Source organism: Pteropus medius, unplaced genomic scaffold, assembly GCF_902729225.1.
Source record: "Pteropus medius unplaced genomic scaffold, Ma_sr-lr_union100, whole genome shotgun sequence".
NCBI lineage: Eukaryota > Metazoa > Chordata > Mammalia > Chiroptera > Pteropodidae > Pteropus > Pteropus medius.
In genome coordinates, this window is record NW_024348527.1 from 1,461,965 (window position 1) to 1,486,942 (window position 24,978).

General features: G+C 38.8%; 2 protein-coding genes across 6 annotated transcripts in view; one reads left to right on the forward strand and one right to left on the reverse strand.

Annotated features, from left to right (window-relative positions):
* MID2 (midline 2) overlaps window positions 1-24,978 on the reverse strand; it is a 91,426-nt gene that overhangs the window by 22,464 nt on the left and 43,984 nt on the right. For all 5 annotated transcript variants that reach the window (XM_039879729.1, XM_039879727.1, XM_039879725.1 and 2 more), the window contains exons 4-5: window positions 2,835-2,942; window positions 1,280-1,428 (exon numbers count right to left, since the gene is read on the reverse strand). In XM_039879729.1, coding sequence (XP_039735663.1) covers window positions 1,280-1,428; window positions 2,835-2,942 — 257 coding nt within the window. The remainder of the gene's footprint in view (window positions 1-1,279; window positions 1,429-2,834; window positions 2,943-24,978) is intronic.
* The window catches only part of LOC120616379 (60S ribosomal protein L32-like), a 21,296-nt gene continuing 17,000 nt past the window's right edge, over window positions 20,683-24,978 (forward strand). Inside the window, exon 1 of the mRNA XM_039879750.1 lies at window positions 20,683-21,084. Coding sequence (XP_039735684.1) covers window positions 20,700-21,084 — 385 coding nt within the window. The 5' untranslated portion in view covers window positions 20,683-20,699. The remainder of the gene's footprint in view (window positions 21,085-24,978) is intronic.

Sequence of the window (24,978 nt, forward strand, 5' to 3'; positions counted from 1 at the left end):
AACGAGTTTAAAAGTAGATGTGAGGTCAACTAGAGAGGGGGAGAAATTGAAGCTATGGAAAAAAAGAAGGCATGTGACCAAAGCACAAATAAAGGGAAATCTCTTCCATTATAACCAGAAGGAAGGTGAAACTGATGAATGTGGATGGCCAGCAGTTTGGGATAAGAAGTTAAGGAATTTATCATTTCATACCTACGACTGACACTCTCTGTAAAATAGGAGGTAAAGTAATTTGCTGAGCATGAACAGGAAGGTGGCAGGGTTGGAATTTTGAGTTGAGTACAGAAAATTTGAAATAGCCATTGTTGAAACAAGGAAAAAAGAAATCTGGCCAAAGCAATACAAGATTTCAGATCATTACTGAGGAGCCAGATGAGATTAAAGGCCATAAATTTGTGGTGTAGTAGTACCAACTTCTTTGGTTATGTGATTTTCTCCAATAGTGTTCTGCAACTCAAATATAAGCAAGGAAAAGGTGGAAATAACTAGACTGATACAGGGTTGGGGTTTTATCAGGCTGGCATGAGTAAAGGCCAGTGGGGCAAAGGAACTGGGGATATTGAAAAGAGTAGCTGAAGGGAGAAATCGCAGACCTTAAACAGGCTAAAGAAAGAAGTGAAGACAGTAGTTGGTATGCAGAAGTCAGGACTTAGTGGTCTCAATGGAGTTGAAAATAGATGTATTGGAAGAAATACAGATAACTAATTATAGAGGTTGTAGTTAGAAAGTGGGATGTTTCAATTTATGGTTTAAGTGTAATTCTGAGTGACGGTGAGGTTCAGCATGTGGGTGGATAAAGTGGAGCAGAAGTGAAGGTCGCTGGAGGAGGAGATTGCAAGGAGCCAGGAGATTAAATAGCTAGAGTATTAGATAGCCACATGGATGCTGCTAATGTCACCAAGTATGATGACAGAAGCAATAAAAAGGAATATTGTGAACCTGGAGTCAAACTCTTCAATGAATGAGAGGGAGATATAAGGAGGTCAAATCTGGTCTAATGAACCCCTGTAGCCCCTTGAAGCCTTGGTGGCTAATACTTAACAATGTTTCACGTTTAGAACTCAGATTCTTCACAGATTAAGAACTGGTAGGCTGCAGAGACAGAGAAGGGTGCCAGGAATCCACAAGGCAATCCTCCACTGAAGCTTAGTAACTGACTAGCTGGTAAAATCTTTAGGTGGCAACTGCTACATACATGCCTGAACAGAATTAAGTGACTTCAAGCTGAACCCTTTTCATAAGAGCAGGCATATCAAATATATATATATTTGGAACTCACCTTTCAGCAATATTTTTTGCAGACTGGAGAAACCGTGCTTGGTCATTTTCTTTCAGGATATGCTCAGCTTGGTTGATGAGGACTGTTGACCGTTCAAGACACTGGCGGCAATTAGCAACCTGCTGTGCCAACTTTCTCAGTTTCATAACCTTAAAGGAATTAGCAACGAAAAAATAGGAGAAAACAATCAGTGCTTAATTAAAAATGATAAAACAACATGAAGGAGATCTACTTCAGTGATTCTAAAAATAAGGCTTATTAATATTATTATTAACATCCAATGGTCCCTGTACTAACCACTCACCTTCTCACCCTACCCTTTATGTCTGTTTTGCCAAGCCCTCCTCCCACCTACAGCCCGCTTACTTACCCTGCAACACACTCAGTCATATACTCTAGGTTACCTATTTCCTCTTTTTATTGATAATATGAATCTTTTCTGATCATAAAAACAATGCATGTTCATATAAAAAATTAGAAAATAAGAAATATAAAAAGAAAACCTATCACCTAGAGATCAGCATCATGTACATTTTATTGTCAATATATTTTCAAATACATGTTTAATAAAAAGTACCTTTTTTTCTTTATGAGTATCTACATTTCTAAGTATATATTTCTCTAAGTATGTTTACACATAATCTGTGTGTTCACAGATCTGTGTTCTTGAAAACTTCAATTCCTGTGTTAGTTGGAACCATCCAGTAGGGCAGAAAGCATTGCTCATCACCTCAGGCTCTTATAATTTCTCACAGAGCATAAGGGTATAATCACTACACGTGTGGTCAACAGACCAACAAGCCTAAAACCATATAGACACATGGAGGCTCACACCTGATCTTCCTGACCACAATTCTTCAGTTCCCGGGCTAAAAGCTTAGAAGTCTTCTCTCTCTGCTTCATCTTTTCTATCTAATCAGTCAATGATTCCCATCATTTCCTTTCTAGCAGTGTCTATTATGTTCTTCACTTCCATTTGTGTTATCACTTTCCTCTTTTAGGTCTTCACCAATTCATACCAAGAATCATTCCATAAGTCTCCTAACTTGCTTGCCTGACTTCAGTATCATCCTATTCTGATATACCCTGCACACCTTTGCCATATCAATCAGTCTTCTTCCTTCCTAAGAAATTAGAATGGTTTACCAAAGCCTTTCAACTTAAGCCCAAGGTCCTTATCCTAGCATTCATGGGCCTTCCATAATTCTGACCCACATTTCTACCACTACTTTTTTTCTTTTTGTATTGACTTATAACATACATACAGTAAAGCTAACAAATCTGAAGTGTACAACTCAATGACCTTTTGCATATACATACACCCATGTAACAACAACCATGTCAAGATATAGAACATTTCCAACACCACAGAATTGTCACCATTTTTACTGGATTCATAGCACTAGGCCAAACATTGCCTCTTCCTTGTCTCCCTCCCTACAAACTCATTTCTTCTTACTTTCATGATACAAGCTCAAATTGGAATCATGGGGGTGAAGCTTTGACATCTGTAAAGTCAACACTGCCTTGGCCTCACTGGAGCTCTGCGCTTTACCTTCGTCTCTTTGATTTTGACAGCAATCATTTGCTTCCTCTGCTGGATGATCTCTATCAATTCGTCACATTCTTCCATAAGTTTTGCCTCATGCATAGCAGTATTCACCTGCCAAGAAAGTCCAGAATATTACACAGTGATTGTTGCCTTTGTCCCCCACAGGCTCTCAAAGGTTCGGACTGACAGCTAAGCATGCACAACTTCTTCCATACCTCCCTCATAAGATCCACTCCTAGAAGAAGGGTAGAGATGATGATATTAATGATGCAAGGGCATTGAAGCACCACAGATAGGAAGCTCTCCGGCCTCTGGTAGATCATGATGGTTAATGGAAGGCTGGGCAGAAGGACAGATGAGATGGGGGCATGTTATTTTCACTGTGCAATTCTCTTTACTCCAGCACCCTGTCCTCCTGCTGTTATTTTGAAAAGAGGGTAAGGAGATTTAAGTATGTCAGGGAAAGAGGATCCCTCCTCATGGGCACAATAACATTAAGATAACATTACAGCAACATATTTCTACCATCATAACAAAAATGTTTTCAGTTTTCTTCGTTCCCTTCTAATTTTGAGATATATGAATGTGCGCTATATCCTCACATTAAATATTTGCATGTATAGATATATTTTCACATAGTTGTCATCATGTCTTAGTATATATTTCTCACATGGGACTTTCCAGTATCTGAATGCCATTCCTGTTTTGGGATGCTGACTACACTGAAATATCTCTACTGCAACGTCAGAGTGGGGTTAAAAAAAAAAAGTCACCATTCTTCATTGTTTTTCCATGTACTGATTACTCCTTCTTCCCATCTCTACTACTACTGACATTAGATGGTATGAAGCCTCCAGAAAGGCTGAAGTGAGAGCAGGGGATCTTTGAGTTGCCCATATATAAAGGGAAAGGAAAGGAAAATCAGCTTACATCTATTGAGCACTTAATGTACCAAGTATTTTATAATAAATTATTTCATGTAATTATCATAACCACTTTATAACATATAGCCATTTTAATTCCTATTTCACAGATGGAGAACTGAGTGTCAGAGAATTTTAGTGACTTGCTCAAGATCACACAGCTTGTAAGTGGTAAAACCAGAATTCAAACCAAGTTCTATCTACTGAAACCCCTAGGCTGGTTGGGTGGGCGAACGAAGTTCAGTTCCATTTCAGCAGCACACAGAGAAGTCACACAGGGAAGCACAATCATTCCAAAGGTCTGTTCAAGGATCATTTGAGCAGAACTCTAGAAGGCTGAGGAACAGACAATGGGTTACTTGAGAGCATAAACACTCAAGAGCCTAGATGTTCTTCATTAGCAAAAGTAGGGCTGCATGTGCAATTGCTAGCTCTCTTCAGAGAGTTCCTTTACATATTCCAGGTCCAACAAAATACTCGTCATGAACTCTGATGCCTCCTTTTCATCCTCTAAGGTACCTGCTGGTTAATTTTCTGTTTCTTAAGTGAAATAAAATACATTTGCCAGATTTCAACTTTATTTTGTTTTATTTCCACTTTCCAAGGGGCTGCAATAAGAGTTTCCATTTATTGTGAATAAACAGTCCCACTCTGGCCGTTCTAATTTTTTTCTCAGACTTCTTGCCCTTTCCCTAAATTGGATCTACCTTTCCAAGGCAGATAATCTCACCCTCTCAGGGAACTTCCTGTCATGTGAGAATAAGAGATTCTTCTAGTGCTCCCTGGATCTGTGCTTAGAGAGAGTATCTGGAGACTTAGTTCCCAATTATAGTTTTGTTTTGAGGCTGCTGATGGTGTAGTACACAATTGCTTACTGTCCTGTTTCTTGCAATTTAGCCCTTGGACTAATCTTTACATAACACTTACTGTATGCCAGGCACTTCCCTAATCAGTTTACATACACATTCAGCCCTCCTTAGCCACAGGTTTGAACCTGCAGGTTCAACCAACCGTGGATGGAAAAATATTTGAAAAAAAGTTACATTACTGCAGACATGTACTATGTAGTTAGTCTTATGACGTTTGCATCTGTACTGAACATGTATAATTTTTCATGTCATCATTTCCTAAACAGCACAGTATAACAACAATTGAGATAGCATTTGCATTGTATTAGATATTATAAGTAACCGAGAGATGATTTAAAGCATACAAGAGGATGTATGTAGTATTATATACAAATACTATGCCATTTTATATAAGGATCTTCCGCATCCCCAGACTTTGGTATCCATGAGGGGTCCCAGGACCAATCCCCTACAGATACCAAGGGATGAGTATGCTGATCTCTCAATCATCAAAACAACTCAATGAGGCAGGTCCCATTAGCCCCATTTAACAGATGAGGAAATCTGAGCACAGACAGATTAAGTGACTCGCTCAGGCAACACACCTACTAAGTTGCAGAGATGGGGATTTAGACCCAGGGAGTCTGACCCTAGAGTCTACACCTTTAACCATCACACTATACTTCTTCCCTAGTCAAGTATAACAAAATCCCTGTTTTCAGTTTCTAACAATTGTTATCTGTTTTTCACCACCTATCTTTTTCAAAATTTATTTTAATTAGTTTAAAGTATACAGTACATTGGTTAGACATATATGTAGTTCATAAAATGATCCTCCAAATTGCTCCCTCCCTCCCCTGACCCTCCACCTAGCCAACGTATTAATGCTAACTGCATTCCCTCTGCTATGCTCCCAATCCCCATGACCATCCATCAGCCACTAACTTGTACTTCTTTAACCCTTCACCCCATGCTCCCAGGCCCGCAAACCCCTCTCCACTCTGTCTGACACCAAATTTTCTACTATATTTGCGAGTCTGTTTTTGATTAATTTGTTCTTTTTATTCCTTAGATTCCACATATATGTGAAATCATATAGTGTTTATCTTTCTCTGTCTAACTTAAATACCTTCTAGATTTATCAAGGCGATATCTTTTTCCATCCCCTTCCTTTTAGTCTGTAGTGAGTTTCTTGTAGGCAGCATACATAGGGGTCTTGTTTTCTTATCCTTTCAGCCACTCTATCTTTCGGTTGGAGCCCTTAATTTTTTTTTCATTTAAGGTACTTATTGATAGGAATGTAGTTATTATCATTCTTTATTCATGTCTTTGATACATGTTTTTTCTTCTTAAAGAAGTCCCTTCAATATTTCCTGTAATACTGACTTGGTGGTGATAAATTCCTTTAGCTTATTTTTGTCTGGGAAGCTCTTTATCTGTCCTTCAACTTTAAATGATAGCTTTGCTGGATAAAGTATTCTTGGTTGTAAATCCTGGGTCTTCATCTTGTTGAATATATATTTTTTTTTTTGGCCAAGCCCTTCTGTCCTGCATAGTTTCTTTTGAGAAATCAGCTGCCAGTCTTATGGGTGTTCTCTTATAGGTAACTATCTATTTTGCTCTTGCTGCTTTTAATATTATCTCTTTGTATTTAACCTTTAGCATTTTAATTATGATGTGTCTTGGTGTGGGCCTCTTTGGATCCCTGGTTTTTGGGACTCTCTGAGCTTCCTGGGGTTTTATGTCCATTTCCCTCACCAGGTTAAGGAAGTTTTCCATCATTATTTTTTTAAACAGCTGTTCAATATTTTGATTTTCTTCAGTTATGCTGATCGGATGGATATTTGGACCCTTAAATTATTTTTATAGTGTTGGCATTTTATCTCTTGCCATTCTGATTGAGTGTCCTTGGCTTTCCCATCCTCTAGATAGGGCGTTTGATCCTTTTCTTTATTCACTTTGTCTATTCCTTTCTTTATTCCATTTAATATACTTCTCATCTCAGATAATGTGTTCTTCATTTCTGACTCATTCCCTCTTATTTTTTTATTCCATTTTTATGTTTTTATCTCTTTGTTGAAGTTCTCACTGAATTTATCTACACTTCTCAAAAGTTCATTGAGCATCTTTATAACCAGTGTTTTGAACTTTGCATTTGTTAGATTACTTGACTCCATTATATCTGGATCTCTGTTCTGTTCTCTCATATAGTTTCTGCTTCTTTGTTTCTCCATTTTGGTTGCCTTTCCATGTCTGTTTCCATGTACTAAGCAAAGCTCCTAAGTCTCCCAGTCATATTAGTGTGGATTTGTGAAGTAGGTGTCCATTGGCACAGTCCTGAGAGGGGTTCAGCTGCAGGACAAATTTAGCCCAAGGCTCTGCCCCTCTGGAGCCACCTTAACAGCAAGCAACCCACAGATGCTGTGCTTTTAGTTGCCTCAAAAGGCCACACCAGAAACCAAGGTCAGCTGCCTCCAGCATGAGTCTAGGTGCTGCTCAGCAAGGAGCACTGACACGCTGAGGATATACCTGAATGTGGCTTGGGTGGGGCCGCAAGTTAGGGGAGGTGGAGTTTGAGGGAATCCTCTGGGCAGAGAGACCTCTGTTATCCACTTTGATGATGTCTCAGCTATGGCAGCGCTGTGTCCAGTGCACTGGTGAGCGGGGAGTGGGGGGCAGGGAGGGGGGAAGGGGCTCAACAGGGAACAGTGGATACCGCGGGCACTTCCGTACAAAGCAAGTCTCGCCTTGGCCCCTCGACGATGTCTTCTTGTAAGTCCCTGGTGCCCCCTGCGCGCAGCCGAATCAGCACTGGTGCTCAGAGCAAGCAGGTCCGTCACTGCGAAAATTCACTCGCGGACATGGCCCCTTTAAAAGGCATCTGCTGCTGCTGCAGCCTCCATCTCACTCAGCCGCTCGAGACCAGATAGCCCAGTGTCCTTGCCCTGTCCTACCTTCTGCCACTGCAGGGTGATTCTTGGATTTCTCCCCAGTTGTATGGTTTGTTTATCTAGATCCAAGGCGATTTTTCCGTGCTCCTTGCTCCTTGTTTCCATCACAACTTTGATTTGGTCACCAGAGGGATGAACAGAGCCTCTATCATCTATGCCATTTTTTCTATGTCCCTCACCATCTATCATTATTCTCTCATCCCACTCTCTTTAGTCATTTCAGACTACTTGTTGTTTCCCTATAACGCCTTGTACTTCCATGTCCTGTACCTTTGCTCGAGACTCTTTCACTTGGAAAGTTATTTTTCATTTGTTTATTGAACAAACTTCTACTTACCTTTCCAGGCCTTGCTCAAAGATCACCATTTCTGTGACTTTTACCCACCTGCTTAGACAAAATTGGTCCCTGTTTATATTCTTATAATACTTTATGTGTAATTCAATTATACTAGTTACTACCTTCTATCACAGAAATTTATTAGTCTGTCTTTCCTGCTCAAACATGAGTTCTGAAAGCCAGAGGTTGTGTCTTATTTGACAATATCTCTAGTATAGTGAGTGGCATGTGGTAGATGTTCAGTAAATATTTGTTGCATGGAACCGAAAGGGAGGGAGAATATCTCACTGCTTGCTAGACATGTCCATGTAGTTATTCAAGTTACCCTAAATTCAATGTGTCTAAAAATAAACTCATGATCTTCCCTCTAAATCTGGCTTCCTCCCCTGAGTTCCTCTTTTTTGTTAATGCTATTATTATTATTGCAGTTACTCATGTTCAGTTACCTCTGACTTCTACTTCTCCTTCATATCCCACATAAATCCACAGTACTCCCAAAGTCCTGCTCTCCTTGTCTTTTCAATTTCACTAAATTTCTTATGGTAATACAGTGAGGCTCTGAGCCAAGGGACCAATAAGTTGATGCCCTTATTGCCCTTTTGAACTATTCTTGTAAAAGCCTCTTGAATTCATCCCTCTACCTCCAGAATCTTTCCCTTGCCTCCCACCCTCGAAATCCATCCTATACCCTGAAACCAGAAAAAATCATCACCATCTTTATCATTAAGCATGTATTAAACGTTGCTTACATGCAATGCATTATGCTCAGTCCTTGCCCTCAATAAATTTGCGATCTGGATGGGGGAAAGCCACATACATATAAAACAACAAATCAAAGTGGCATAAACTAAATACCAATGAGTGATGTAAACTATAAGCTACAGAAATTGAAGAGAAAGAGTACTCTTGATGGGGAAATGAAGAAAAGATGCTGAATGAAATTGGACTTGAATTGAGTCTTAAAGATGGATAATACTTACATTTAAAAGGTGAGAAGGGAAATTTTGAGCCAAGCTAATGAAACTGAATCGTGTTCTTTTTTAAATAATTCACACATTTATTTTATTGAACTTTGTTCTTTAAGCAATATGGTATCTTTGGAAAGATTTTTTTTGCGGGGGAGAAGGAGGGTAAGATGGTGGGAGAATGGCCATAGTTAACTTTTTTTTTTTTAAGAAGATGAACTGGGATTGATTTGATTGGAAGTAATGGTAAGCTTGTGGATGATTTAGGAGGCTACTGTGATATGAACAGGACCTAAGGAAGGTAGCAGGAATAGAAAGAAAAGGTCAAATATAAGAAGCACTCCCTTACCTGAAAATCCTCAATTAGACAGCAAACTCTCTGAAAAAAGTTTTTATGTCACTTTGTTTCTCCTGCTGTAACAGGTAGAGTGCCTTACACACAACAAATGCTTAAGAAACTTTTACTGATGGATTTAACAAAGTGAAAAATCAAGGTAAGAATGGAAAACAGTAGAAAACATACTATATATAGTAAATGCGTTTTGTAGAGAAAGTGTAGACTGAAGTGAGAGAGCTAGAGTGGGGTTTGGACAGTTGCATTGGGAGAAATACAACAGCCAGGTACAACTAATAGAGCAGAAAGTAGGCTGAAAAAGCAAAATTTCAAACTAAAGGTAAAGCAGTGACATTAAAATCTTTCTATGTCAAGAAGCAGTCCAAAAGAATGGGGTCCTTAAGTGTTTCCTGAACAAGAAATACTCCAGGGTAAAACTGTCTTCATGATGTAAACAAAACATCTTAAATTGCTTGGAAGGTACTTGAAACCCCTGGTATTTTCCTTATCTGCAGTTTTCTTTGAAAATACATTGCAGTATTTCGCTTGCTTATTAACCCCTTGTTGAAAACAACTAGGGTTATCTTGATAAGAATTATTGGTTAGTTAGCTGGTTGGTTGATTTGTGGAAGATTCCAGCTCTTTATTTGACCTCTGCTTGTTGGTTTGGATTAGGGTTTGACTAAATGTTTTTATGTCTGTTGAAAAAATCTATCTTCCCTGAAAATACCATTAGGGTAATCTGGGCAACCAGTTTGTATAAATCTCCCCACTCCAAAAAGACTTTGGGGCAGTTTCTGATGTTTAAGAACCAGTCTCAGTGCTAGTGTTCCAAGGCCTAAGCACCAAGGAACACAGGCCTTCCTGCTGTTTTCAGGTCCTCTTTTCTACTGTGTGTTCTTTTCTTTCTCCTCAAAGACAGCAAGAATTTGACTCGCATGTTTCTTTCCAACTGCCCATTCTACTCATTTCCTGAAGGTCTCTCCTACCTCTCAGCCCAAAGATTAAACCCAGAATCGGATCTAGTCTTCCCAAATTCCCACCCTCCTCTGGCAAATATACACATGTACCCTGTTTGAAGGATATTACTGCTGGTCACTACAAGAAAATAAATATGTGGGAGTTCACAAAAACCATAAGTTGCAAAAAGGTGTAAGAGACAGCAATTTATTTTGGTAATTGTTCCTGTTCTGTACTGAAATGTAAATGGACTAGACCTTTTTACTCTTGCTTCTTTCAGAGAGCTTATTTTATAGTTTCTTGGGAGATCTCTCACATAGTCATTCTATAGGTCTTTTATTCCTGGGTTTAAAGTTCATTGGCCTCCCTCTTGCCTACCTCCATGAGAAATTTCTCTATTCTTCCCCTCCCCTCTGCTCAGTCATGCCCATGAGTCTTGCAAAGCATTGCACAGGAGCTCAGAAGAAACTGAAATTTCCTGTTCAGGTGGAACAATATGTATGAAGTAGTGGATGAGCCCTATACCCAAACTCGAGTAAAATTCATTTATACCATAATACAATCCTTGTTGGCATCTCCATGCAATGTCTTCCACTCTACACAGTCAATGCCAGCCTAGTTTATTCCCTGAAATCTTCTGTCCAAATTGATCTTCCTTTTCCATTTAAAAGATTTTGAAATGCCATTTTTAAAGATAATTTGAGGAAGTTTTTATTTTTGTAAACATTGATTGAGTGCCTACACCATGTACAAGGCACTATGCAGGTTCCTAAGTGGGACGGAATAAGGAAAAAGACTCAGCTTCTCCCTTCAAGACACTTACAGTCTAGCGTAGAAGACTGAGTGTGAATTCAGCTCATTACAATTTATATAATAGCAGAACAATTAATTAATAGAACACAAACAAAGCTCTATGAGAGTATAAAGAAGGGAAAACTAATTTTGCTTGTGCATAAAAGACAATCAGGGAATTAGGGAAGGTTTCATGTAGCCGAGCTAGTCTTGAAGGATGAGCAAAGATTTAGGCACACAGAAATGAGGTTTAAGGGGAGAGATTTCCAGGCAAAGAGAATGATGTGAACAGCATGAGCAAAAACACAGGAAGGAGAGAACATGGGTAAAGCAAATCTTCCCGACATATGCAAGGGAGGAGAATAAGCATAGAAACGGGGGTTGCAGACATATTATGGAGAGCTGTGTTGTCCTCTTGAGTTTTTGATTGTACCTGGATAAAATATCAGAATCTTATCATTATAATACTGTTTTCATTGTTAATTAACACCTTAGTTGAGAACAAAGTGGAGAGAAAAAGCAAGCACAGTACTCCAAGAAGTAGGAGGGCACAGCGAACTTTTGACTTCCCATTATTACCCAGGACTACTCAGGTAACCACTACCCCATCTTCTCGGACTCCATATCAGAGAAAGAGTCTGAGACGGACTTCATTCAATATGCAGTCATTTTCTGTGCAAAGGAAATGAGAAATGAAAGTGAGAGGTAAATTGAACATGTGAGGGATTATCAAGGAGTTGTTATAAACAGCTTTGTCACCTTACTTAGCAGCAACATATTTATTACTCTCTTACAATAATGCATTCAAGAAAACACAATGTTCTCTCTATTTCTTTAAGTTCAGTTTTTTTTTAGATTTCTTGATTATAGTTAATTAAAAATAGTGTGTTGTTTACTTGAAAGTTGCTAAGAGAGTGGATCTTAAATATTCTCAATGCAGAAAAAAGTAGCTATGTGAAGTGATGGATGTGTTAACTAACCTTGTTGTACTCATCATTTTGCAATATATATATGTATATTAAATCATCACATTGTACCTTAAACTTGCACAATATTATATGTCAATTATATTTCAATAAAGCTGAAAAAAATAAGAAAATATGATGTTTATGAAGCAGATGTTATCACCTACAGTGGCAGCATCTAAGCTAAGGTGTTAACCCAGGTAATATTTTAAAGGGCAATAACATACACCACCACTACCACCACAGCCCTTTGTATCAAGAAAGTTCAAATGTATAAAAGGAAGAAGATGAGACAATCTTCTTTTCGTTTTCTAAAGCAAAACACTACATTTCAAAGATGGTCCTGCTGGCTTTACATAACAATAACTAAATCAAGCGCAGCTGGGATTTTTTAAACTGGATTTTATCTGTTTCTTTAGATGTGAGAAGGGAGGGTGGTCACTTAAAGAACTAGGGTATATGTAAAACTAATAAGATTTTTAGTCCCCTGCACTGAAGGCCAAAATATTTATTGATGCATAGAGAACAACTTACTGTCTCAGTACCCCAAATTTATTTTTTGGTGTGTGTGGAGGGGTGAGGGATTAGGGGGTAGAAGTAGGTGGGGGGTGGGGGTGTTGAATCTATAAAAGTGTTATGCATGGGGAGGTGGCAGGCAGGCCATATCTAGAAGTATAAGAATCTTAGTATATTGGGCTTAGGGATCCGTGCTGTGGGATGCTTCCTAAAAGACATAGACAGAGCAATAGACACATTTCCTGTCAGGTTGTGGGTGCTTACGAGGCACTAAGTATTGTTCTAATTGTTTCTTATATTTCAATTCAATTAATTCTCCCATTAACTCTATGAAGTCGACATTATTATTAATGTCATCATTTTATAGAAGAAACTAAGAAACAGAAGAAACTAAGAAACATAGAGGTTATGTAATTGTGCAAGGTCATGTAACTAGGAAATGGCAGAGCCAGGATTTGCACCCATGCATTCTAGCTGTTGCCCAAGACCACTCTGTGTGTGTGTGTTAGAGAGTCAGAGAGAACCAGAGACAGAGAGAGGCAAAGAGATCATGCTCACAAACATACTTCTTTCCTCTCAGAGTTACCTCTCAAGACAATCATATTCCTTAGAGTTAACCATTGCAAGCATTTTGTGTAATTCCTTCTTTTTTAAAAAATATGTAGTATAAAAACTCATATAATGTAACATTTAGAAACATAAATGCATGCATATATATTTGGATGCACATATATATATTTCATGTTTATTTTACTCTGTTTAATAAAAATATTGGTGATAATAATCAGCTATTTCTGATTCCGATCAAGATGGTGGAGTAGGTAAATGCTGTACTTGCCTCCACCCATGACCACATTAAATTGAAACTAAACTGTAGAACAATCGACATGTAAAAACAGCTGAAGTCTAGCTGAACAGAACTCCTATAACTAAAGATATAAAGTAGAAGCCACATCAAGACTGGTAGGAGAGGCAGAGATGGGAAACAGGCTGGCCCCACACCACATGTCACAGCTGAGCATCAGGAAGGATATCTTGGCTGTGGAGGTCCCCCCCCTCCAAGGACTGAGAGACCCCAGACTTACACTGGGGATCCCCAGTTTAGGGTTCCAGTGCCAGAAAGAGGAGTTCCCACAAAATCTGGCTGTGAAAATCAGTGGGGATTCTAACCATCCGGGTGAATTCTAACAGTCTGAGTGAGACAGAAGGCTGTTAGAAACCCAGGTGTCCCTTTAAAGGGCCTACACATAGACTCGCTTGCTTGCAGGCAGTCATCCTGGATTACAGCAGAGAGACAGCAGCTCAGGAGGCACCAGAGATATACATGAAAAGACTGAGTTGTGTGGCTTCGGAATAAGGGCTAGAGAAACAGCCCCCGCTGTCTTTTTTTTGATCCCTCCTCTAGTGCAGCCTATAGGCAGGGGCCAATTTGCCTGTGTTCAGCCCTCCCTGAACATGGCAAATTTGAATCTGCATCAGCCTGGTGAACTCTGCTTGCCCCACTCTGATGACTTCCTGAGACCCCACTGTGCCTGACTCTTGCATTGCTGGAGGCATTCTGTGGCTAGGTAACCCTGAGCTCTCAGCAGGAGGCTCCTTCAGCAGCAATCAACTGGCCTTGGCTTGCATGCCTCTGGAGTCACTTTTGGTGGTGGACAACCAGCCCCGGCCTGAGGTGATGTAGTTCTGGAATAAATCTTAGGGGTCTGCAGAATAGAGGCTGGCAGTGGCTATCCTCAGTGTGATCTGAGACTTTTGCAAGTGGCCATAGGCTCAGCGCTGACACAAAATCTAAATCTGCACTAACCTTGAGAACAGAACTTGCCCCACCCTGGTGACTTCCTGGGACCCTGCTTCACCCAATTTGCATGTTGCCTGAGGCTATTTCAGCACCTGAGCCTTAGAGGCAGCCAGCAGGCAGTCTCAAACCTTGGGGACACTTGCTGAGCTTCCCCAGGCCCAGTATTGGTGGCAGCTAGCCTCGGTTCACAGTGTAGTCTCTCCCATGTAGCTCTGGGTCCAGCACAGGCAGTGACCAACCATAGATAGTTTTGTAGCTTTTGCCACATATCCTTGGGCAGTCACAGGCAGCAGTCGAGTTTGGCCTGCATGGGAGCCTCTCCTAAGGGGCCCTAGAACTGACACACCCAGAGATTAGCATCAGACCACCACCTGATTAACAGAGTACCACCTGATTAACACCACAAGTGGCACACTCAAAGGGTTGTCTCAGTGGGCACAGGAGCCTACTTGGGCAAATCTCACTCTGTGGAGTCAACAGCCCAAACACTGTAGATGTGGCCAATACTCACAGCCAGTCAGCCTTAGAATCAAATCTCACCCACTGATGTGCCAGCAGCAATCAAGGTTTAACTACAACAGAAGGGCACACACAACCCACACAAGGGACACTGCTGGAGCACCTGGTACAGGTGATCAGGGAGACTGTGCCACTAGGCCACAGAAGGCACCTACTACCTGAAGCCACCCAGCCAAGACTGGGAGACATAGCAGATCTACATAGCAAATCTACATAAAATGAACACAGAAAGGCAACCGAAGTGATAAAACAAAGAAACATGCCCCAAATAAAGGAATGGGAGAAAATCCCAGATAAAAAACTAAATGAAATAGAGGTAAACAACTTACCAGAGACAGAGTTTAAAACACTGGTTATAAGGTTGCTCAATGAACTTAGGGGAAGAATAGAAGATTTCAGTGAGAACTTCAACAAAGAGATAGTAAGCATAAAAAAGGAGAAAGAAACTATAAAAAAGAACCAGTCAAAAATGAAGAATACAATAACTAAAATGAAGAATACACTAGAAGGAATCAACAGATTAGTTGAAGCAGAGGCTTTGGAAGAATCAGCAATTTGGAAGACAAAATAGCAAAAACACCCAATTTGAATGGCAGAAAGAAAAGGGAATTTAAAAAATGAGACTAGTTTAAGGAGTCTCTAGGACAAAAATCAGGCACAACAACATTCACATCATAGGGGTGCCAGAAGTAGAAGAAAAAGAAAACTAGGAATTGAGAATCTATTTCATTAAGTAATAACTGAAAACTCTCCTAACCTGGTGAAAGAAATAGGCATACAAGACCAGAAAGCACAGAGAGTCCCAAATCTGATGAACCCAAACAGGCCCATACCAAGACACATTATCATTAAAATGCCAAAGGTTAAAAACAAAGAGAGAATTCTAAAAGCAACAAGAGTGAGGCAGCTAGTTACCCACAAGGGAGCTCCCATAAGGCAGTCAGCTGATTTCTCAACAGAAACTTTGCAGGCCAGTAGGGATTGGCATGAAATATTCAAAGTAATGAAAAACCAGGCCCTACAACCAAGACTACTTGACCCAGCAAGGGTAGCAATTAAAATTAAAGGTAAGATAGATAATTTCCCAGACAGGAAGAAACTAAAAGAATTCATCACCATCAAGCCAGAATTACAAGACATGTTAAAGGTACTTCTTTGAAAAAAAGAGGAAAGACCATAAATATGAATAATCAAATGGCATATAACTGTGTACCAATCTATAATTCCTTTAAATGTAAATGGATTAAATACTTCAATAAAAAGTCAGAGTGTTGCTGAATGGATAAGGAAACAAGACCCATACATATGCTGTCTACAAGAGATCCACTTCAGATTGAAAGACACACAGACCAAAAATAAAAGGATAGAAAAAAAATTTTCATGCAAATGGAAAAGAAAAAAAAAAAAGCTGGGGTAGCAATACTTATATCAGACAAAATAGGCTTTAAAACAAAGGCTACAATAAGAGACAAAGAAGGACATACATAATATTAAAGGGATCAATACATCAAGAGGACATAACCTTAGTAAACATTTATGCACTCAATGCAGAGCACCTAAATATATAAAGGAAATATTGACTGACATAAATGGAGAGATTGACAGTAGTACAGTCATAGTAGGAGACTTAAACATCCCATTGACTCCAATGGAAAAGTCTTCCAGGCATAAAATCGACTAGGAAACAGTGGCATTAAACGACACTCTAGACCAGGTGGATTTATTTGATGTTTTTAGAGCATTTCTTCACAAAGAAGCAGAATATACGTTCTATTCAAGTGCACATAGAACATTTTCCAAGATATACCACGTGTTAGGCCACAAAACAAGTCTCAGTAAATTTTAAAAGGTTAAAATCATATCAAGAGTTTTCTCTGACCACAATGATATGAAACTAGAAATCAATTATAAGAAAAAAAAACTGAAAAACACAAAAACACATGGAGGCTAAATAACATGCTACTAAACAATTAATGAGTTAACAATGAGATCAAGAAGGAAATCAAAAGTTACCTTGAGACAAATGAAAATGAAAATACAATGACCCCAAAGCAATAAGACACAGGAAAAGCAGTCCTAAGAGGGAAATTCATAGCAATACAGACCTACCTTAAGAAACAAGAGAAACTTCAAATAAGCAATCTAACCTCACGCCTAAAGGAACTAGAAAAAGAACAGCAAACAAAATCCAAAGTGAATAGAAGGAAGGAGATAATAAAGATCAGAGTGGAAATAAAAAATATAGAGTCTATAAAAACAATACAAAATATCACTGAAACTTAGAGCTGATTCTTATAAAAAATAAATATAATTGATAAAACTTTAACCAGACTCATTAAGAAAAAAACGGAGAGGACCCAAATAATTAAAATCAGAAATGAAAGAGAAAAGACAACTGACTCCACAGAAACACAAAGGATTATAAGAAAATACTATGAAAAATTATATGCCAACAAATTGGACATTCTGGAAGAAATGGATAAATTCCTAGAAACATACAATCTTCCAAGATTGAATCAAGAAGAAACAGGAAATCTGAACCAACTGATTGCTACTAATGAAGTCAAATCAGTAATCAAAAATCTCTCAACAAACAAAGTCCTGGACTGGACGGCTTCACAGATGAATTTTACCAAACACCCAAAGGAGAATTAACACCTTTTTTTTCTCAAACTGTTCCAAAAATTTCAAGAGGAGGAAAAGCTCTCAAGTGCATTTTACAAGCCCAGCATTACCCTGATTCCAAAACCAGACAAAGACATTACAATAAAAGAAAATTATAGGCTGATATCCCTGATGAACATAGATGCAAAAGTCCTTAACAAAATATTAGAAAACCAAATCCAGCAATTGAAAAGATCATACACCATGATCAAGCTGGATTTATTCTTGGGATGCAAGTTTGGTTCGATATCCTCAAATCAATTAATATGATATACCACGTTAACAAATTGAAAGATAAAATCATATAATCATACCAACAGACTCAGAAAAAGAATTTGACAAAATCCAGCATCCATTTATGATAAAAACTCTCAGCAAAGTGGAAATAGAGGGAACATACTTCAACGTGATAAAGGTCAATTATGACAAACCCACAACTAACATCATAATCAATGGTGAAAAAGCTAAAGCCATTTTTCTTACTATCAGAAATGAGACAAGGATGTCCACTTTTACCATTTGTATTCAACATAGTATTGCAAGTCCTAGCCACAGCAATTAGACAAGAAAAAGAAATAAAAGGCATCCAAATTGGAAAGGAAGAAGTAAAACTATCATTATTTACAGATGACATAATATTATATATAGAGAACCCCAGGTTCTACATCCTCAAAAAAAAACTATTAGAACTGATAAATGAATTCAGAAAAGTAGCAGGATACAAAATTAACATTCAGAAACTGGTTGCAGTTTTATACAATAGTAACAAATTAAGAAAACTATCCCATTTACAATTGTATCAAAAAATAAAATACCTAAGAATATATTTAACCAAAGAGGTAAGAGACTTGTACTCAGAAAATTATAAGACACTGAAGCAGATACAAATAAATGGAAGCATATACCTTGCTCATGGATAGGAAGAATTAACATCTTTAAAATGTTCATACTATCCAAAGCAATCTATAGATTCAATGTAATCTCTATAAAAATATCAGTGGCATTTTTCATTTTAGGAGCAAATAATCCTAAAATTTATATGGAACCATAAAAGACCCTAAACAGTCACTGCAATCTTTAGCAAGAAGAACAAAGTTGGAAGTATCATGCTACCTGATATAAACTATACTGCAAGGCTATTGTAATCAAAACAGCATGGTACTGCCATAAAAATAGACACATAGATCAATGGAATAGAATAGAGAGCCCAGAAATAAACCCACGCCTACATGGTCACTTGATCTATGACAAAGGAGGCAAGAATATATAATGGGCTGAAGACAGTCTCTTCAATAAATGCTGTTGGGAAAACTGGAGAGATACATGCAAAAAGTGAAACTAGACCACCTTCTTATACCATAAACAAGAAAAACTCAAAACGGGTTAAAAACTTAAATATAAGACCTGAAACCATCAAACTCCTAGAAGAAACCATAGGCAGTAAACTCTTTGACGTTGCTCTTAGTAATATATTTTCTGATATGTTGCCTTGAGCAAGAAAAACACAAGAAAATATAAGCAGATGGGACTACATCAAACTAAAAAGTTTTTTTGTACAGCAAAGGAAACCATCAACAAAACGAAAAGACAACACCTACATCTGATAAAGGATTAATATCCAAAATTTATAAAGAACTCATACAACAAACCAATTAAAAAATGGGCAGAAACCTTCTTTGTATTGCTTCAGAACCACAAATCTGTTAGATCTAGAAAAGACTGAAGAAATGATCGATTGGAGCCCCTCACTTTACAGAGCCCCTCAAAGAAATATGAGGCCTAGAGAGGAGAAAGGCTTACCTAACATCATATTATTGATCAATGACAGAGCATGGCTGGAGCCAGATCTTTTGACTCCCCATCCAGTGTTCTTTCCACTCTACTGCTTCTCTTGTGAAGCATAGCACTTGCTTAAAATCCCTCTAAAAATATAAAACTCTCTAAATCTCTCCCCTGTGTATTTATCCTAGAGATATGAACATTTATGTCTACACACACACACAAAAAACTTACATGAATGTTCATAACAGCTTTATTTGTATTAGCTAAAAATTGGAAACAACCATGCTCTGCACTGGGGCATAGATAAACAAATTGTGGAACATAAGCAGTAAAACAATAAAAAACTATTGGCACACATAACAACTTGAATGAGTCTCGGGGGCATTATGATGAATTATATAAACAAATCATAATATGTTATATATTGTATGATTCCATTTACATAACATTCTACAAATTACAAAATTATAATGATGAAGACCAGTGGTTGCCAGGGGCAGATGTAACTATAAACAAGTAGCACAAATGACTTTTTGGGGGGTGATGAAGCTGTATTGTTCTTATTAGGGTGGTGATTACACAAATCTATACACATGAAAAAATTCATGGAACTGCATCCTCTTCTATCCCCCAAAAGGTTGAATGTATGTAAAGACTGGTGAAATTCAAACGAAGCTTGTAGTTTGCTTAATAGAAGAATATTGTACCAATAATAGTATCCTGGTTACGATGGTTATGTGGTTATGTAAGATGTTAACATTGGAGAAGAGTTGGTAAAAGATATGTGGAAACTCTCTGTATTTTTTTGGCAACTTCCATGGGAGATTAAACTTATTTCAAACATTTAAATTTAAAAAAAGAAAGAAAGAAAACTCTACAAGCCCCATAATGTTTAAGCAGGTCTGGTGAGCCAACATTTATGTAGTTTTCTGAAGTTATAACTAATAGATCTTTAGGCCTTTGCTCAAATGGCATCTCATCTTACACCACACTGTACCCTTGTTTATTTTACCCATAGTCCTTATAACCCTTAATTAAAAAATATATATTTTTTAATGTGTATCTCTCTCAACTAGAATGTAAGCTTCTTAAGGTTAAGAACTTTGTTTTGTTCACTACTGTATCCCCAACATGTAGAATAGTGTCTGGCACACTGTAGGCATTCAACGAATATTTGTTGAATGAATGAATGAATGAATGAATGAATGTGAGAATGTTGGCCCTGAAATAAAGCATAATGAAACACTGTATACTAGGTTACATTTCTTCATTACATGAGACCAATTTCCTTTACATTTTCTTTTTTACACGATTACTCAAAATGGTAATTTTGTTCTGCCATTTACATATTGTTCGCTGCAACATGAAAGATTTAGAAAGATGTTGGAATAATAACTCAGGTCTTAAGAGACCATATATTCTGAAAAAGTTCCTTACCCGATGTTAAAAGAAAGAAAACTCCCTTCCTCAGTGCTGCCTATGGAGGTGGTAGCCATCTCCTATTTGGCATCATGACTGGCCTCAGACCCCTCGTGAAGCACAATATCATCAAAAAGAGGACCAAGAAGTTCATCCGGCACCAGTCAGATCGATGTGTCACAATTAAGTGTAACTGGTGGAAAACCAGAGACATTGACAATAGAGTGCACAGAAGATTCAGGGGCCAGATCTTGATGCCCAACATTGGTTATGGGAGTAACGAGAAAACAAAGCACATGCTGCCCAGTGGCTTTCGGAAGTTCCTTGTCCACAATGTCAAGGAGCTTGAAATGCTGCTAATGTGCAACAAATCTTACAGTGCTGAGACTGCTCACAACGTCCCCTCAAAGAACCACAAAGCCATTATGGAAAGAGCAGCCCAACTGGCCATCAGCTACAACAGCTTATCATCAGAGGGTACTGTTTATCCCATTAACTTTTCTCAATACCTATTGAGTACCAAGCCATGTGCTGGGTATAAAAAAGTGGATAAGACACAGTACCTACTCTCAGAGTTTACAGTCTGGTGGGGAGACAAATCATTACATAGAAGTGCTATGATGGAAGTATGTTTAAGGTGCTCTGGGTGCACAAGGGAGGAACACCTGACCCAGATTAGAGAGATGGGGAGAGAGGTATACAGAGCATGGGTAATGGCTTCCTGGAAGAGATGATGCCTGAGCTGAGTCTTAAGAGACAAGCAGTAGTTAGCCAGCAGAAAAGGGGAAGAATGTAAGTTCTGTGAGAATAGGCACCGTGTTCGGATTGTGTTCCCAATGCCTGGCCCAAGGCATAAATATGCTTAAATATTTGTGGAATAAATAAAGTATAAAGTGAAGGTGGTAAAAAGGCATAGTAGAGAGGTAGGCAGGGTCCAGATCATGACGGGTCTTAAAAATCTTTATCTTAATGGTGACAGGGAACAACTGAAGGGTTTGTGGTAGGGGAGTGACAGGTGGGCTTTGCATTTTAGCAAGCCTATTTCCACAGCAATGTGAAAAATGCATTAGAGGAGGGCAGCGTGAGTCAGAGAGACCAGTTAGAAACTGCAGTTTCCAAAATGAATGCGGCATGGTCATGGCCACTGCCTTCAAGAAGCTTATAGTCCAATGAAGGAAATAAGACATAAGCAGGCAATTCCAATACAGCAGAGTATTGGAAACGTAATAGAGGTGTGCACAGGATGCTCTGCCCAAGTTCATGCAGCTACTGGATGGCAGAGCCAGTACTAGAACCCAGGTTTCCTAATTCCTGGTCCTTGGCTTTTCCCCAAGCCCTCCTTTTCACTGCCTCTCCCAACCAAAGGATTATGTAAGGGAACAAAAGCAGGGAAAGTCATTAAAAGGTTATACCTTCTTTCACCTCAGACTAGACTATGGGAACATTTAGCCCCATTTTGTACTCAACTCTGACATAAGTATCCCTCTCCAAGACCTTTGTTTCTTGGAGGTGGCTTCAGCATCCTGATCCTCCCTAGATACATTCAGAGCAAGGAATCTCTAATGGGAGGGCCAAGGAATTCACACTCTGACAGTTAAAGTCAGGGAGGGTATCATTCTGGGAATGAGTCATTCTTTCTGAGCTAAGGGACTTTGGATGACAAAAGGGAAAAAAAATCTAGCTCTAAGTTTAGAAAAGGCAAATTGTCATTAGAAGAAGCAAGGACCCAAGTGGAAGCATAAAAATAGCTGAAGAGCCTATGTTGCTTCTTAACTGCAGAGAGTAGAGGAGTGCAGGGTAGAAAAAAAAAGATAGAGAAGCATCAGGAAAGAGTCCCAGGTCAAGAACCTGAAGAATTCTATATGAGAGCATCAGTGGGAAAAGAGTCCCAGAAAAATATCCAACTCCATGACTAGGTAACAAAGATGTCTTGAGAGCATATTTCCAGGGATCCCAACTACCTCGAGTCAGGACAGAGACCAGAGCTAAAAGATTTCTATGGGGGAAAACCCAATGGGAGAAGAGGGTCCTGTGGAGAGACCTTGGTCAGGTTATATTGGTGGGGATGAGAGAGAGAGAGACAGAGACATAGACAGAGAGACAGAAACAGAGAAAGAGACAGAGAGAGAGACAGAGACAGACAGAAACACAGAGACAGACAGAGACACAGACAGAGACAGAGAGCGCATAGGGGCTCTCTGGGAATGGTCCCTAGGAGTCCTGGGGTGGGGGGTTATCTTTACTAAACCAATAACCAAAATTAAAATTGGAAACAGTTAAAAGAATGGGCTTTGAAGTCATACAATCCAAAGTTTGCCTCTTGGTTCTGCTGCTTACCAACCACCTGTCTGGTCTTGGGCAAGTTATCCAAATTTCTTCTTCTATAAATGAGGATAACATTTCTATTTAGCTTCATAGGGTTTTGTAAATGTGCATTAAATTAAACAACACAAATAAAGCACCTAATACACTTTCAAGATATAATAGTCAAATGTTGCTTTTAGTTTAGTTTAGTTTTGTTTTGTTTTTACTACTACTACAATGATTGACGACTGTGACTGCTATTGCTATAACCACTATTCTTTTGGGGTTTTCTGCAAAACAAACAAGCAAGCATGGTTTTATCATCTGGTTCATTTTTATTCAGTCTTTATATGTGTTTTGCTTTCTAGAACATACTGGGTCATGATTTGGTTTTCTCTGAAATTGCCATGTTCCTTTTCTTATTCTTTTTCCCCACACTTAAGCACTTAGACCTCACTCCCAAATGTAGTTACGTCTACACTACTGAATAGGGTTCACCCTGCCTCTGAAGGTAAGATGGCCTCTCTTCCTACCAGGAGTCAGACCATTACCTCTTCCCTCAATTCAGAGCAGAAGGCTGATGCCAGGATGGAGGTCAACTGCCAGTTTCTGATAAAACACCTATTCCATTTCACATCCTTGGCTGGGAAGCAATTTGCCTGGCCAGAGTTTGTTATTCTGTTTTTTCTGCTCTGGGCTTATAATTAGCACAACCCCCCAGGCTCAGCCCAAAAGGTATTACGTTGACTCTAGAAGAAATGGGTGTGTAAGTAAGAAAGCTATCTAATACATTCCCTCACTTTTAAAAATATAATACCATAATTATATTACATTTAGTCTCCTTGGCAATGCTCCCTGAGGAAGAGGGCCCTATCTTTCCTGTACCCTGAGCTCTAAGCAGAACATAGCTCTATACCTTGGAGGCTCATTAAAATACTTGCTAATACATTGATAAATATGCACCTTCCCACATCCAATTCCTGCTCTACAGGGCAAGGAATCCAAGAGTCAGCCTGTCTGTGGTATTGATGAGGAAGGATGAGAAGCAATTGTCAAAAATATGAACAGAATGTAGTAATAAGAAAGTATTACTGAAATCAGAGATGGTCTTAGGTTACACTGGCTTATCCAGGAATTCTATCCCGATGGGCACTGCCTTATGGTGAAAAGCCCAGAGGTTCACATATGTGTGAGTGTATGTGTGCATATAATGTCTATAATTGATAATTTCTCATCACTGTCACTAGGACAAAATGGGTAGGTCTGTGTCCCCTACTCCCACACTTTCTCAGACAACAGGCTACCTTTTTGGAGCTTCTATTCATTTTATAGGTCTGCCCTTGATGTTTCTCTTAACCTAATTCACCTATATATAAATGGTGAGAGTCTGAGGGGACACAAGTGTGATTTACTTTGGGTCTTTACTTTCTGCCTAGGCATCAGGGCTCAGGGCTCAGGGCTCAGGGCTCAGGGCTCAGGGCTCAGTTCCTCACTTTGGAAAGTCCGGTAGCTTCTAAAGAAAATATAAGGCAAAGAAGAAAGAATCCCAACTTGCTGGGAAGTTCCAAAGAGCTGATTATCTTAATACGTTGTTACTGTTAATCAAAGAAATCATTCATTACAGTTGTGTTGTTATAGCTGTAGAGTTGTTATGGTTTTGACTAGAGAGTGTTTTCAGATATATTTGATCTCTATATTTTATCTTCACAACGACCCTATGAGCTAGATAGGGCAGGCATTATGTCTGCATTTTATGGACGAGGAAACCAAGCTCCAGAGAGAAAAAGTGAATCATCAAAATCATATAGGCTATTAAGTGATGGAGTTATAATCCAAACTAGGCTTTCTAATTCCAAGATCAGGGCTCTTTCAGATTCCCCATGTTTCATTCTAATCATCAAAGTAATCCTGCCCTTTGATTATTCTCTTTGTTACTGTAACTATTTTTGTAGGGAAAAAAAGCACTCTCCTTTTTTTTTTTCTTTTTGAGGATTTCCATGTGGTAAGTTTCCATTTCTTCATTTCTTCTCAGTTCTTTTTTTTCTCCCAGAAGGCAACAGAGTAGAA